The sequence below is a fragment of the Lycorma delicatula genome, chromosome 10, assembly GCF_047948215.1.
Source record: "Lycorma delicatula isolate Av1 chromosome 10, ASM4794821v1, whole genome shotgun sequence".
In the NCBI taxonomy this organism is placed as follows: Eukaryota; Metazoa; Arthropoda; class Insecta; order Hemiptera; family Fulgoridae; genus Lycorma; species Lycorma delicatula.
Genome location: NC_134464.1, coordinates 101282286 through 101299553, shown reverse-complemented (window position 1 = coordinate 101299553; position 17268 = coordinate 101282286). Strand labels below are relative to the sequence as shown.

Genomic DNA, 17268 nt, shown 5'->3' with positions numbered 1-17268 from the left:
TTATATTAAATTATAGATATAAAACCGAATGGTAGGTATGTTATACAATACTGTTCTTCAGTTGTCTATTTAAACGTATCGTCTGTCCTAATTTACAAGTAATTTCTATACTATATGTTTGTATCAAAGTTTTCCCGAATACAAACATACTTCCTGTCCAGTGAGATATAAATTAGTAACAACAAATTCAAACAAGATTCAAGAGCATGAAATTAATAGTACCCGTTGCATAAATATTTAATCAAAAGTGTGTCGGTTATAATAATAATATTAATAAATAATAATAATAATAAAAATTGCATAATAATCCATGGCCAGTACGACGATCTAATCTTATCTACTTGGTCTAACTAGCAAGCAAAATGATTAGGCCGACCGAATGCGAGCGAATGTCCTTGGTATCGTTCGGCATTGTCGTCTGACTGTATTGTTTACGTTATACTAAGAATTTCCCGACCATTGTCCTTCCAACTCTTTTCTCTGCCTCGTTTTGTATATATAAGACTCATCCCTTAGTTCGCCGTACATTCATTCAAACAAACATCTTCCTTCGGGTTAGAAGTCAGTACCGTACTCGCCCTCCGAGCACTTACCTACCTTCAAACAAGATAATGGCTTCTTGCAAATTTGCCGTGAGTAATTTTAATTGAAAGGTCTACGTAAAGAAAAAAATTGCACATTTTTTTTAATTGCACTTAATTTTTAATTTTATAATATATATTTTCACTTTAAATTATTTTTGCACCTTTGAAAAATTGTTAATTTGTTGAAAAAAAAATATATATATAGTTTTAAAACTAAATTTCCCAGTATATAAATTAAATTGTTCAAAATAAAAAAAAGTATTAATAGTGATAAATGAAGTATACAAATTAACTTATTAAACTTGAAAGAAAAGTGGATACAAAATTTAAAAACCTGTACATTTAAACTAATATTTTTCTAATCGATTAAATTTATAGCTAATAGAATTTTATGATCCAAAACATGATAAAAAAATTAATCGGTAAATTGACTTTTAAAATATGAAATACATACATAAAATATGCATCTTCCATAAATTAATATAGTGTAAATAATGTAAGGAATAGCATTTAATTATTTACAAAAATATAGATTCTCAAAGGATACTTCATAGATAAATTCAATCATTTTTACTTTTATCTTTTATAAATTAAAGAATTATTGATGAAATAGACCCTTATTAGTTGTGGTTTTTAATAATTAAAACTATTATATAAACGTAAAAGTAACGAAAATATAATATAGTGTATATATAATATAAGGCCCCGGGTTCGAATCCCGTTCAGGATGGTATCTTTTCATAATGAACGCTCTTTCATTACAAAACAAAATGTATATATGTGTTTTAAATATAATATAAAGGTTTTATTAAAAATTATTAGATATTTGTAAAATATACGTATATATATATATGAAAAGCGAATCGAATTTTATGGCATCTAAATATTAATATTTAAATATTCCAAAAAGTAATTTAAAGATATACTATAAAAGAATAATTAAATCATTCAAAACCATTTTTTTTTTTCTTTAAATGAGTTGATAAGCGTACAACGTATTTTAAAGCGTACGTTGAATACTTTTATTTTTTTACTCGTAGGAAAATCACAGTACCTCACCTTTCTAGATATCATTTTTCGAGTATAAAATTAAAATAATATTGTTATTCCTTTACATTAGTTGTTAACACATCTGAAAATACTAAAAGAAACTTTTACATACTGGAGAATTTATTAGTTATGTTTATTAAAAGAACGTTATCTCTGAATAAATAAAATAAAGGAGTAAAATATAAATTTTATATAAATAAATAATTTACTAACAAAAAAAAATTGATTGTGCCACATGTTACTTGGATTCTTAGAATAAATAAAGAAGCGTATTTTATAATTTTTAGGTTATACTTTTTTAAAAACGATTATAATTTCAATTATATTTTGAGTACTGTATATCTGAAATCAACCTGTCCCAAAATTGTTATTAAATTTCAGTAAGCAAAATAATGAATTTAAATTCTATTAAATCAGTAACAGATCACGTTAGGTGTAAAATTAAGTCTTGTAGTATTAAAAGCATTTTTTCGACAATAATAATTTGCTAAATATTAAAGTAATCGATGCAATAATTATTAAACATTATAAAAAAAAATAAAAAAATATTTGTTCCGTATAAAATAAACAAGAATAAAAGAAACAGATGTCTTTTTTTCAATATTTTCTATATATAAGTAAAGGTTATTAAAAAAATATATATAGAAGAGAATTAATTCTAATAATGCGTTATTTTTTTAATGATTACTGCTGTAATAATTGCAATAAATTATACAATTCCTGAAAATAAAATAGTATTACTTTATTTAGAAAACAAAAGAGAAAGGAAAACAGGTGTTATAAATTGAATTTTTTTTTAATTTTTGGTTTTCCAGATGGGTAAAATTTAAAAACAAAAAATTAATTTAAATTAGGATTATAAATGTGTTAAAAAAAGTAAAGTATTAATCATAAAAGAATAAATTATTACCTTTCAATATAAGAAGAGAATTTAAATATCTCTCAATGAGAATGTCAATCTTATGTAGATCGGCTTTCCTGAAATAAAAAAAAAAAAAACAACAAAATTTAATAAATAAATAAATAAAAACAAAGATAATTTAATATAGTCTCTTTTATCATTTAAAAACCATTTACGTGTAATGTATTGTAATTGTTAGGTTAGAAATTAAGTCGAGTCAAACTAATAATTTAATTTATTTAATTTACATGAAAATAAATAATTTAATTTTAATATTGAAATTTTTTTATTGTTATTGTATTTATTTATGAAGTAAAATTACATAAAATATAAAAATTAAAAATGTGAGCAAATATTCAGTCATCCCAGTCAGTGTATTATGCAAAATTAATAAATTATTAAATAATGTTTGTTAGAAAATTTATAATAATGTTGATAAAACACGAACTGAATTTTTAAGATAATTACTACGGGCGATTAATATTTCAAATATTTATTCATTCGGAATGCGTTTTATCTATTACTTGAAAAGAAAGATGAATTACTATATAAATTAAAATAAGTTACGAATGAAAACTTTATAAAATTTTAGACGAAATTTGATTATCTTTGAATGAAACGCGCACGCGTGCGGTGTTACTCGCTTATATATTGTTTGTTTTACCCGCTCAAGTTACATTTTATCAAAATGAAATAGGAATAAAAAGATTAGATACAACAAAATTCAAACAAACGTTGATTTAACAACGAACAAACAAAAGATTTATCTTTATTTTATTTAAGGGGTTTCTTTCAGGTTGAAGAAATAAACCGATATACCAAAATTACTTAACATATCTTAGAGAAAACACACTAACATGTTTTATACCGGTCGGTCATTTTAAACATTATCCATACGTATTTTACATATTAAAAATATAAGTATTATTGCTTATAATTTTAAATAAAATCTACCAAATTTAACCTACGCTCACTTCACTCGCTAACGTCGACAATTTAACGGTAATGCTTTGATTATTTAAATAATAAATAATTGCAATAATTACTGAATTTATTATTTAAATACTCAAAAAATTACTGTAAATTAGTTGAGGTTAGCGAGAGAAGCGAGCTAACCTCGACTAAGAGAGCTAAGTTAAGTTGCAGGTCAATTGTGGGACTGAGGGGCATTCCGTAACGAGTGTCCAACGGAGGCTATGTGTTCGCACTGAAATGCCCTTGGTCACACTCTTGCGGGCCGTGACTGCAGGGCCGATGCCCGAAAATAAATCCTGTCATCTTCACTCTTGGGATGATTTTAGGGTCGGGGCAGTCCCGTTCAGAAGGGGTGGGTCGTTTAGTGTCCCATTCTCGATGACTGGGCGGGGACTCTCTCTGATTTCAGATTTTGGGGGTATGTAAGACCGTAGTGCCGGTGGGGGATCCCTTTGGGGGTTCCTCACTAGTGGCAAGGCGTAAAGACCGTAGTCCCGGTGGGGACTCCTCCTTGGGGGTCCCCTCATTAGAGGCATGCCGTATCACCAAAAGACCGAGTCCCAGCTGCCTAGAGGAACATTAGTTCTCGACGAGAACTAATTAAGGCTTAGTTGTGTGTCCAGCTTCGTGGGGGAAGATAAGAAATCATGCACTAAAAAAAAAAAAGATTCTATTGATAAAATAAATAAATATAAATGGTTATATCGGGTTATTTATCCAACCTATTTTTTGTTAATATCAATATTTCCTGCTATTTACAGTTATTTCCAGGTGAAAATCTTGCAAACCTTTGAGGAGGGGAGAAACAAAAAAGTACCAAACTTTTCTATATTTTTTTAAAATACAGAATATAATCAACATTATGAGAATTAATAAAGTATTTACTTTTAAGTGCACCAATTTTGTTTATCGGTAATTGAATTGTTTAGTTATATTTACAAATTAAAACAAATTTTATCATTTTACAAATATTATTAACTTTATATCCATAATTAGATTAGAAAATCAAAGAGTAAAGATAAAACAAACCCTTTACCTGGTAGGAAACCCAACTAATAATATAAGAATTTAAGTAAAATTATGTTTCATTGTTGGTGTACCTAATTTTTTTATTTCTAAGAATTTTTCTCAAATTTTTATCTCACGTATAATTTTCCGTAAAAAGAGTAATATTGTATATGGTAATTTAAATTAATAAAAAAACCTACAAAAACCGTACAAAATAACAAACATTTAATGACATAATAGTAAACAAAAAAAGGTCACGTGAATATGTGAGATTCTTACACGCACATTTCCATGCAAATTTATAATAAGCGAAAAATAAAAAATAAAGTAAAATAACGGAAAATTTAATTATTAAATAATAATTAGTAATAATTTTAATAATTAAAGCAAACAGCCCATATTTCAAGGTTAACATTAATTACGATGAATATTCTATAAAATAATTTGCATATTCACACAAATACATTTTTTCTATTGTTAAAAATATTCACATTTACACTACGGTAGAGTCCATATATTTATTCATAAAATATAAAATTAAATAATTAACGGAATAATAAAAATTTATATATTTGTTCAAGGTGAATTTATTTTATTGAATTTTCATGATCATTAAGCCAATGAAATTAAAAAGATTTCATTGTTCTACAAATTGGCTAAACTTTATATTAAAATTAATGTAAACTAATGAATTATGTTATACAATGATTAAATAATAAAATAATAAAACTTATATAAGTAAACAATAAAAAAAGTCCAATTAAAAATCAGTTAAAAAAATTATTTAGTTTTAATATTATTATTAAAAAATCTGGTAAAATAGTTCTATATAAAATGATAAATATCGTTCAAATTCGAGTACAGAAATAAATGTAATTATACGAGCATATAAATATCTACGAGACCAGGTGTTAGGTGTAAAAATAACACCGTCTTAGAAATTATCCGCCAAAACTGGTAAAGGAAAAAAGTTGTTGAATTCCCGGCTATTAATAACAAAAATTAGGAGTAAGCGCCAAAAACAAGAATATACATATTTTAGCAAAGGGGAATAAATTTAAAAAAAAGATTTTTCTAAAATATTCATGTACCAAATTGTGTGTGTTCAGCTTACGAAATTGTGTAACCTTACCAAATTTGCTTAATTAAATGCTTTTTCTAAATGTAGCACCATCTTCAATAATGGCTAAAATAAGAAAAAGAGAGTTTTCCAAAAACACTTTTCTGCATTTTATATCCGGGATATATAATTCAAATTAAAAAAAAAATCCCTTTCGGCACGCCGGAAGGTGGAGGTAAATTTCACCGGTGCTAAGAAGGGAATAAAAAAGATTTCCATGTTAAGTTAAGAAAAACTACAAATTTACTCATTTACTCAATATGACAATGGTTGCATGTGAATAAGTTTCTCATGTTTAACATACGACAAGCTCCATCTTCTTACAATTCTAGCAATATTTTGGTCATTCCTTGCCGTAAGGGTTGATCATATCAAACATTGTATCAGACAAAAGTTTTAGGTAATATTCAGAGGATTAACGACCACTTTAAACCGATTTGCCTACTAAGGGCCTATTAAGGGAGGTGTGATTTTTTTGTATTCAAAATGTAATTTTTTCCACCCCCTGGGCCGATGGTTGATGATATCAAAATACTTTATTTACATAAGTTTTAGGCCCTTATCTAAAGAATAATAGGAACTTTAAACGAATTCGATATTGTACTTAATAAGAAAATTATAGCGATGTTTTATTTTTTTCGAAGAAGCCCAATCCATCCAATTTCCATAGACTGGAAATAGGTTTTCAACCCAATTTTTTTAATATATAAAACAATAGTTTTTTTTTTTTTTAATTTTGTTTTAATTTTATGAAATTATTCAGGAAACCCCACCATAATATTTTTATTAAAAACTACCGATCAATTTTAATTATTTTTAACTTTATTCTTCTTCTATGTGTTTATAGCTATAAAGGCTCATATCTGACATTCCAACCGTCAAACTCTTCTATCCTGCCAACTTTCCTCCTCCAAATTCCTTCTCACAATCGCCACTATCACTCTAGACATCCACTGTTTTGGAGGTCGTCTACGTATCCTCATCTTTCCTGAAGTCCATTTCAACATCTTCCTAGGCCATCTCTACTTCTCTATTCTAAGAACATGTCCGTACTATTGTCGTTTTCTTTACTCCAAAACATCAATCACTGTATCGACTGCCCCGATTCTTCTTCTGATCTCGTTTCTCACGCATCGCATTCTAAAAACTCCACATCTCCTGCGCAGCACATCCATCTCCACAGCCAAGAACCTTTCCTCATTTCTTTTTCTATTTTCTCAACCTTCTGACACGTATAATAAAACGCAATCAATAACACTCTTGTACAACCTACACATATAGCTCTTTCCGCATTCCTTTAGACCAACGTAAAGAATTTCACTTCTGGATAACCATCTGCCCCAAAGTTATACGATGATTTATATCTTTTCCATTATTTCCTTCCAGTGATAATATAGAGCCATGGTACTTAAAGTCTTCATGTGCTGAATTATATTCCCATCTATGGTGAAGTCATCTCCTTTTACACCAGCCACTAGTTATTTCGTCTTAATAAAATTTATATTCAAACCCTTCTTAATGAAGGTGTCAATTTTCTTATCATAAAGTTTACCATCCATCTACACTATTCTATCCTTCTACATTATTTCCGTCATTCTTCCAATGTCTTACCCAAGTAACTCATAAAAAGAGAGGAAGAAAGGCAATAACTTGACGTATTAACTTTAAAAAACTTTAAGAATTTAAAAAAAAGTATAATATAACCGTTTAAATTAAATGAATCAGATAGCTAGACTAAAGTTTTTTTTTAATTTAATTTATTTTTGAATTTAATGATGATAATTTAATGATGACGGAATCCTACATCAGGAGAGATTCTGCTGGAATGTGTATGACACAGTACAGTACGACTGGTAATAAAGAGTTGTGATTTTTATTAGAAAAAAAGTTGAAATGATGAAGCTAGTTTGCATAACTGAAATATTTAAAAAGAAAAAAAAAACATTAAATCATATAAACTTTAAAATAATTTTAAGTCTAGTTCCCGGAGATCGGATTTACCTAAGATGACATTCCTACGAGGCTACCACCGTATTGGGAAAGGTTCTCCCAATCGATTTAGTGGTGAAAGTTCGGGCAGCCATGTGGAAGTTGCGAAGAGGTCGGGAAGCCGAGGCATTTGGGATGCGGTTTCGAGCCGGGCCAGAACCGGAACGGAACAGCGATCACAATGCACCGGATCTAAATTTCGTTCAGTTGCCCATTTCCCGCTGCGGAAGAGGCAACGGAGCCTCGCGATGGAGGCATGGCAGCTTGAATGGCACACCACGACTAAGGAAAGATCCTTGTATAGGTTTATACAGGATCTGGGGGGATGGTATGCCTCGAATTTATTTTTAAGGGCAGCGGGTGCCCAAGTGCTCACCAACCATGTGGATTTGAAGCAATATCTGTTTCAGTTTCGCCTAGCGGCTGATGAGTTGTGTCTCTGCAGGGAGGTCCAGTTGAACGAGCATATGATGTTCGACTGTCCTGCTCTTGGGAGGGCCGGAGACCGGGCCACCCTGGAACTTAGAGGTCAGGGGGAAAACTGGCCGCTCATAAACGGCGAGTCAGTGTGGCGAGAGCCGCATTGTCGGACCGTGTGGGTGTTCCCCGATGAGGTAGCGAAGTTCAACCGTCATCGCTAGAGTTTTTTAATTAATCTGGGTTATACTGATTCCTATAGCGCCGCTGTGGGAAGTTTTCCTGAGATAATGGCTGGCCACCAGCCAGATACAAGCTCCAAGCGCTTTAAATGGTGGAAAGGCACTAGCTGGCATAGAGCGACCAAGGCGTAACAGCCTAAATTGCTGTCTTTTATTTTGTTAACTTTAATGACTTTTAGTAATTAGTAACAAGGGGTGCGCCTCCCCGATTTAGATTTAGTTTGCCAAGTGAGGGGTTGGGATACATAAGCGGGTGGTGAATAGCACCCTGCTTAATCCGCTCACGCTGATAGGTAGCTCACTAGGTGCTTTTAGGTAACGTGGTCACTAAACTGTTTTAGAGGTACAGTAGCCGTATCTTGGCACTGACATTTGGTCTATGCTCTAGGGCGACCGAATGGGGTGGTGGCGGGAGAAATGCCAGTTAACCAAATTACGTAAGATGACGTGTAGTTCAAGCTAGAATTATTATAATTTTATAATCAAATAAATCAAAAATTAATATAATTTTTCTTTTCAGGTTGTTTTAGTTTTCGTCGGTTTGGTGGCAGTATGTTACTCAGCGCCAGCTGATAAACAAGCGGATGTTGAAGCCGTACCGATTGAAGGTCCAGAAGCAGCGAAAGATTTAAAAGCATCTAGCTCATACGGTTATGGATACGGTTATCCTTATGGCTATGGATATGGATATGGTTTAGGTTATGGCTACGGGTATCCTTACTACGGATACGGTCTTGGTTATTATAGTGAGTAAAATTTTATGAACTATACACAACACAATAACAAATTTAATTTGTTAGAAAATATTCGAAATCGATCTGGATTTATTAGACAAAAAATTCGTTGTACACTTTTAACTTGTAACCTAATATAAAATAATTTGAACACCACAATAACTTCCGATATAAGTTGTAGATTTAGATATACACTATAGTAAAAATCAAGGATTTTTCTATTAGGTAGGACCAAGTGATCTCCTTACTCCATAATATTATCCTTGTAATAAATTTTTCTATAAACGTACAATACAATCATCATATGAAATATGTACGTACATTTTTGTTCACTTTGTATTAACATTATTAGGCTTACGGTCAGTTAAAGTTTCCCACACTCTTATTTTTTTTGTTGAATGATAAGAAATACGTTTTGTATCGTTTCAAATAAAAGTCAAGCCTGATTGTAATTCGAATTCCAAACCAGAACCTTATGAACATTACAAATATTAATATATCTTTTCACTAATAATCGGAGATTGTAATACAGTAAAAGCTACTGTTGCATAAAAATAAATTTTAATAAGTAACAAGTATTAATAAAAAATAAAAAAATCAGGTTTTATATTATTTTTCCTTTTTTACTTTCCCGTATAGATAGCGCTCTTGAAGGGAAAGTATTGTAATCGGTCCAATTTTGGCATATGCGGTTTTCACCGGATCTTGACGTTTTCACACCTAAGGAACCCAAAAAAAAAGAACACGATGGAGGTATTCCGGATATTAATGTTCGTATTTACGTGTGTTCGATGTTGCTGTCTAAATCACCTTAAATCTCCAAAACTACAAAACCAATTTTGACTAAACTTGGTCAGATTACTTCTATATATAGGGCGTTGATACAATTAAATTTTCAATTTAAAAGGTTAAGAGCATATCAGGCCACCCTCAGTATTTCGAGATTTCGTCAAATTAAGGTCATATTTCTCTTAGACACATTTGTTAACAATTAAAAAATAATAATATTTGCAAAATCAGTTTTTTTTTTAAATCGCACCGCAACCCCAAAAAATGCTGCTGTAATTATCTGTTATGTTGTGACGTCACATATGAGCGGTAGAATTAAATACATGAATGATGTTTAAAGTATAAAAAAAAAGAACTCGATCTGGCCGGGTGCCGAACTCGGTACCCGCCCGGTCGAATCGGTACCTGGTGCGTTAAGCTTCGCGACTACACCAATCTGCCGACCGTACAAGCGAAATTTGTTCTATATAAGTTGTGAAATTACATTAGTTTAGTTAGTGTCAAAGCTAGTACCGCCACACCCACGTGAATTAAGTAGGAACTGCGAGAGCATTTTATTTAGAATCATTGTATTAAATAAACGAAAAAATATTATATTTAAATAAAATTATAAAATTTTAAATTAGACTGTGTGTGTAAGCCGTATATCAGAAACAACTCACAGTTGTCAGCCTTTTTTAATGAGAAATAAAATTCAGTAAACCTTTAAAAAACTAAATGTTTTTATTTTTTGTAGAAAAATAATGTAAATATTATTCTGTGAAATAATATTATTAAAAGTTGTAATTAAATGGAGCATGTCAACCACGAAATACAGTTCAGTTGATAGCTAGAACTACATTTATCCTCTTACCAATATAATATTAAGTAAATTAAACAAGGCACAAGAACTAAGTATTTTAAAAAAAGAACACAGTAGCTTATTTAAAAAAAAAAAAAAAACTAATATAATTTACTCATTTATTCAAATAAATTTAGAGAATGAGAAGAAACGGAAATTATGTAGCGCGCGAAAATGTTATACCTGAGTGAATTCGAACCCAGTACCTCCGGATTTCTGACTGACACACTACCACTCCGTCACCCGAGTAACCAAAAAGGCTACTTTAAAACCTGTGTTTCAGTTTCTTTTTTTTATGTTTGTGGTTTAAAAAGTTTTTTTATAAAAATGGAAAAGTATTTTCTTTTGTTTCTCGAAAACTTAAGTAGAGAAATATAATATTAAAAGAACAAGATTATGAAGAATATGGATTAGGACTTTTCTTAATCATGATGATTAGAAATAAAATAAAGTAGTACATATTTAGCTTACATTAAGAATAATTAGTTCTTAATTTTACGAATATTTTTAATGAAAATTACAATTTTTTGTATTTATTTTTACAAAAAACAAAAAATATTTTAAATATATTTTTTGTCTTGAATATAATATTTAAATTATCTATATAAAAATATCACATCCTACTTCAATTAGTTGTAGAAAAAAGGCGGGTCTAAGGCCCACCGCGAAAATGTTACATTATAATATCTTTTTCATTACAAATGATTTTATAAAATATTTTTGCCAGTTTATATAATCTTTTTAACTTTAATTTTGTTTTTTTTTTATTTCAGATTACTATCCAAGATATTACTATGGCGGCTACCACGGTTATCCATTCTTTCGTTAACAAAATTAATTATAAAAACAAATATTTTTTTTAATTTTTCATTCAGAAGAAAACCATGCTTGCTCATTCATTTATATTAATTAATACATTTAATTAATTAATTAACTGTTTCGTATAATAGATATCACTTTATTATTTTTATAATAAATAATTCATTGTATATATACACATACAAAATTATGTAGTTTTATTTCAAACCTTTTTACTAAATAAAATTTTTTTGATATTTTTTAAAATAATAGAAATTCGAGAGTTGAGAACAGATATAAACGTTACAAGGGAATAGTATCCCATATTTCACATTATAAAAAAGTTTTTTTATGATTAATTCATCATATAAGCTTGAAGCTTGTGCATGGGAATATGAAATGGAAATTTTGTAACGTATGAAAAATCCCATGCCTGACCGGGATTCGAACCGGGGACCTCATATGATAGGCCAAGATCCACTCCGTCGCGGAGATCGGTAGAGTATTACCTTTGTTATTATTAAAACATATAAAACTATTAATAACCTTTGTTATTATTAAAACAGGCAACTGGGATTCAATCTCAGCATTGTAAAGCATTGTGGTCAATCAACAGAAATCCAAGAAAGTAAAAGAATAGTTAAAATTCAGAAAATCGTTTTAAAATAAATAAATAAATGAATTTTTTAAACTCCTAATTTAACGCATTAATCATAGAAATTTAATCATCGGCTAACAATATCCTCAAACGGGTTAATCCAAGGTTATCTTATGGGGAGTATAATCTTAGTTACGCCTCTTTTCGAAAATTTCAATGAAAACGAACGGTATATGGTATTAATTATAGGATGGATTTTTATGATTCTGATAAATTTATAACATTTGTAAATCTTTTATTAATAATAAGTATTTAAATTAAAGTTATAACATTTTTTTAACATATAAAAAAAACATTTTTTTATTTAATCTTTATAAAAATTAAATTATAATAACATCAAATACGTTCATATAAATATTAATTTGGATTCAATTACATGATTTTAATGGTTGTTTAGATAAAAAATTATTTTCTTTTTTTTTAATACTTTTATTTATAGTTGATAATGTAGACTGGAATAAAATGTTCAGCATTTTAAAAAAATTAGGGTTCAAATATAGAGATAGAAGAACAATTGCTAACATGTACAGGATCCAAACAGCAACAGTAATAATTGAAGAACATAAGAAAGAAGCCGTAATAAGAAAGGGAGTCCGACAAGGATGTTCCCTATCTCCGTTACTTTTTAATCTTTACATGGATCTAGCAGTTAATGATGTTAAAGAACAATTTAGATTCGGAGTAACAGTACAAGGTGAAAAGATAAAGATGCTACGATTTGCTGATGATATAGTAATTCTAGCCGAGAATAAAAAGGATTTAGAAGAAACAATGAACGGCATAGATGAAGTCCTACGCAAGAACTATCGCATGAAAATAAACAAGAACAAAAGAAAAGTAATGAAATGTAGTAGAAATAACAAAGATGGACCACTGAATGTGAAAATTGGAGGAGAAAAGATTATGGAGGTAGAAGAATTTTGTTATTTGGGAAGTAGAATTACTAAAGATGGACGAAATAGGAGCGATATAAAATGCCGAATAGCACAAGAGAAACGAGCCTTCAGTAAGAAATATAATTTGTTTACATCAAAAATTAATTTAAATGTCAGGAATAGATTTTTGAAAGTGTATGTTTGGAGTGTCGCTTTATATGGAAGTGAAACTTGGACGATCGGAGTATCTGAGAAGAAAAGGTTAGAAGCTTTTGAAATGCGGTGCTATAGGAGAATATTAAAAATCAGATGGGTGGATAAAGTGACAAATGAAGAGGTATTGCGGCAAATAGATGAAGAAAGAAGCATTAGGAAAAATATAGTTAAAAGAAGAGACAGACTTATAGGCCACATACTAAGGCATCCTGGAATAGTCGCTATAATATTGGAAGGACAGGTAGAAGGGAAAAATTGTGTAGGCAGGCCACGTTTGGAATATGTAAAACAAATTGTTAGGGATGTAGGATGTAGAGGGTATACTGAAATGAAACGACTAGCACTAGATAGGGAATCTTGGAGAGCTGCATCAAACCAGTCAAATGACTGAAACAAAAAAAAAAAAAATAATTATAGTCGCATCAACAATTAAAGTCATTAGCGACTTATAAGTGTAATGTAACTGTACTGGTAATATAATCTTGAACAAACTCAGGCCGACCATTCCTGAAATGTGTGGTTAATTGAAACCCAACCACCAAAGAGTACCGGTATCCACGATCTAGTATTCAAATTCGAATAAAGGTTATTGGGTTAAAGGTTATAAGATTTGCCATTATTAGGATTTGAACCTGAGAACTTCGATTTCGAAATCAGCTCTGCTTTACGACAACGAGTTTACCACTAGACCAAACCCGGTGAGTTACAAAATTCTTGGTTTTAAAAAAAATTCAAAAATAATTTCACGTGAAGAAATATTTTATAAGATTCTATTTTAATAAACGCGAAATTATATCTTTATTAAAATATTATATTGAAAATTTTGTAATTAGGTACGGATACATTCATCATCAACATAGATCCTTTTATAAATGTTGAATGTTGATGACCTAGAATGTAATATTCTCGGCTGTTTCCAGTGCTCCCGATCTTCTACTTCTAAGATTAATTGGCCCAGCGTTTTTTTGTTTTTTTTTCCACCAGATTTATCCATCGTATTGAGCATCTTCCTTCAAAAACTTTTTCCTTAAATGTTTTCCTGAACAATGTTTATCTTTAGTTGTGTTCCAATCTAGAATGTATTTAACGAAGTACAGAATTCGCCGGTAGCATATGAAGGATTACTTTTTTTCTGAACATTAAGACCTTCTGAGAATCGACATGTTTTTTCTCTTCTTCAATCACGATACCGTTGGCATCCTTCTAAACGTGTGCATAGTTAACGATAAATTCAAATTTCCTAACTATAAAATCTTTTATTTGGTAAAATCTCTACTGAAAGTAAACCGTATACATAACGTATTATTTGCTATAGAAAGGGTTGAGTTGATTTACTCTATTTCTGTGAAATTATGTAAAGCATTTGTATTCCAAGCAATACTAATTAAAGTTGCTTTTTCTTACAGTAATGATGTTCAATTAATATCTACATATAATAGTGAACAGAGTGGATGTTTAATTGTATCGCCGAATGTAACCTGCATTTTAATGGAATTCGAATGCTGATATACTGCAGAGTACTCAACTTTCTTATAAAAAGCAATGGAAAACACACATAATTCATTATTTTTCTAGTAAGGGTTGAAAGGGATGCATATTATTCTTGAGAACGAGTATGCCATTTTTGAGAATGAGTTCTGTTCTATGATAAGACTCTCGTCAAAGATTAAAAAACTCAGTTGACGCGCAGGATGAGAAGGAATTGCTGGACCGGCGACTGGGTTATTAGTTCTTACGATGTCCTGTCATATTACACTGTCCTTTCTATTCTACTATGAGTAGTACCAAGATTATTTTAGATTGTCTACGTAGAACTACTGTGAATCTATATGCTTACGCCTTCTAATTAATTTATCACTTTGAAATATCAAACTGTATGTATTTGTATGTTAGAATATTATGAATACTACAGGGAGCGGCAAAAATAACTCCCCAGTTTGAAGGGCTAATAAAAAAATACGTAATAGATTTTAGTCAAACTTTTATTATACCATAATAAGAATTCTCATTGCCATTTTATGTATATCTAAATGATTAAAGTTTCAGTTACTTAAAAATAATATCATTTAAATGGCGACCGTCATTATCTATACACGACTGAAGCCTCACTCGGAAATTGTGCATTACTCTCGTAGTCATCTCTTGTGGAATTTCCGCGATTTCGTGTCGGATAGCAGCTTTGAGTTCGTCAGTTGTCCTCGGTTTGTTTTTGTAGACTTTACTCTTTAAGTAGCCCCATAGAAAGAAGTCACAAGCAGCAAGATCGGGTGAACGAGCTGGCCACGGGATGTTACCTCGCAGTGAGATTAAACACCTGGAAACATTTGTCTTAGGACTTCCACAGATTGTCTTGCTGTGTGAGCGGTTGCACCATCCTGTTGATACCATACGACACGATTTCCAATTTCATTCGGTTTCGGCTTCAGGAAGTTGTTTAGCATGTAAACATAACGTTGAGACGTAACTGTAACTGTTCGCCCTTCCTCCTCAAAAAAATACGGGCCTATGATTCCAAAGTCTGCTACAGCACACCAAACTGTAACATGTTGGCTATGGAGAGGTCGCTCATACAGTTGTCTAGGATTATTTTCTGCCCGATAACGAAAATTTTGCTTATTGACATAACCTGATAAATGAAAATGCGCTTCGTCAGATGAGAGTACGACTGTATTGTTTGGAACATTTTCAAGGATAGCGTGACAAGATGCGATACGACTGGCCCGATCACGTTTACTAAGTTCCTGCACAACCATTATTTTATACGGGTGGAAGTGCAGGTCTTGATGTAAAATTCTTCTCGCTGTTCGATCAGATATTCCGAAGCTGGCAGCGTGCCTACGGGCTGGACGCCTTGGAGATCGTGTAACTGCTTGCTCGAGTAGTTGAACGTTCTGTGGAGTTCGATCGCTGCGAGGTCTACCTGGCGGTGGTTTTTTCATAGCCGAACTCGTAACTCTAAAATTTCTAACCCGTGTTATAATGGTTTTCCTATCAGGGATTGCACCGTATCGACTTATCCCGAAGTGTGTACGAAATAATCGCTGCGTACAGATTACAGAATCACCGTTTTTAAAATAAGTTTCGATGACGAACGCACGATGTTCACCGCTCCACGCCTTGTTAGCGACTGAAAATTGCAACACTGCACTATGGAACCGGTCCGGACCCGCCTACTACTACTAGCGCTGAGCTACGACGGTGCCAAAGTCGGGAGTTATTTCTGCTGCTCCCTTTAGTATAATACATTAAATTATATAATCATGGTATTGGCGTATTTTTCGTTTTAAGAATAAAAAATTGTTTTTATAAGTATGTTACGCATACTTTTTTATTTTTAAAAGACGTATTTAAAAAAATATACTTTTTAAAGTTGTATAACGGAAAGTTAATTGAAAATTTTCCAAGAAAAAGATGCATTAATAAAGAAAAAATAAATAAATTTAACCTAAATTAATTATTATATACATTGTTAAGTCCTAACCTTCAAAAGTAATTTTAAAGTAAAAAGTTATTACAGAAATATATTTTATGTAAATCTATGCATAATTCTCATATTCATAATCCTTAAGGACACCCTTTTGCACGAATAAAAATCCTGTAATAACTTGGTTTTCTTATTTTTTTTTTATCAATACAAGGTTATAATATTATAATTTATAACTAATTACCATATCTACAAAAACCAGTATTAGGAAATCCTTTTGTCGGTTATAAAAATGCAATAATTATTTTAATCTTAATGCAATATTAAATGTTTCATAACGGAAATAGAACTTTCAAACTTAAATTATAGAATTTAAAAATAATATAATTTGTATTTCAACATAAAAAAATTTCAGTTATTTAATATTTATAGCTATTACTAAAGTACATATAATTAAGGTTGACCGTTAAATGATGTAAAGAATAAAAAACTTTAATTTTGAACATTAATATAAATTTCATATTTAAAGCTAAAAATATCGACTAACGATTTTTTTAAATTTGATATTAAATAAATTAAGAAATAAATGAAATATGTTATTACAAATATCATTTCAAGTAATTCATGTAATTTGACAATAAAATTAC

At 30.4% G+C, this 17268-nt stretch overlaps 1 protein-coding gene across 1 annotated transcript; it reads left to right on the top strand.

Moving 5' to 3' along the window:
* The first annotated feature begins 491 nt into the window (after positions 1-491).
* Positions 492-11642, top strand: LOC142331385 (uncharacterized). The gene is made up of 3 exons (XM_075377266.1): positions 492-632; positions 8807-9032; positions 11424-11642. Exons 1-3 carry the CDS (start codon positions 612-614, stop codon positions 11477-11479), a joined length of 303 nt encoding a protein of 100 aa, XP_075233381.1. The 5' UTR covers positions 492-611; the 3' UTR covers positions 11480-11642.
* Positions 11643-17268: the final 5626 nt, after the last annotated feature.

What these genes read in the sequence shown, in the direction of transcription:
- LOC142331385 (XM_075377266.1), top strand. Translation starts at nt 612, where the DNA reads ATGGCTTCTTGCAAATTTGCC. An exon ending in TGGCTTCTTGCAAATTTGCC is followed by an intron (nt 633 to 8,806) that starts GTGAGTAATTTT and finishes TTTTCTTTTCAG; the next exon opens with GTTGTTTTAGTTTTCGTCGG. An exon ending in ATACGGTCTTGGTTATTATA is followed by an intron (nt 9,033 to 11,423) that starts GTGAGTAAAATT and finishes TTTTTATTTCAG; the next exon opens with ATTACTATCCAAGATATTAC.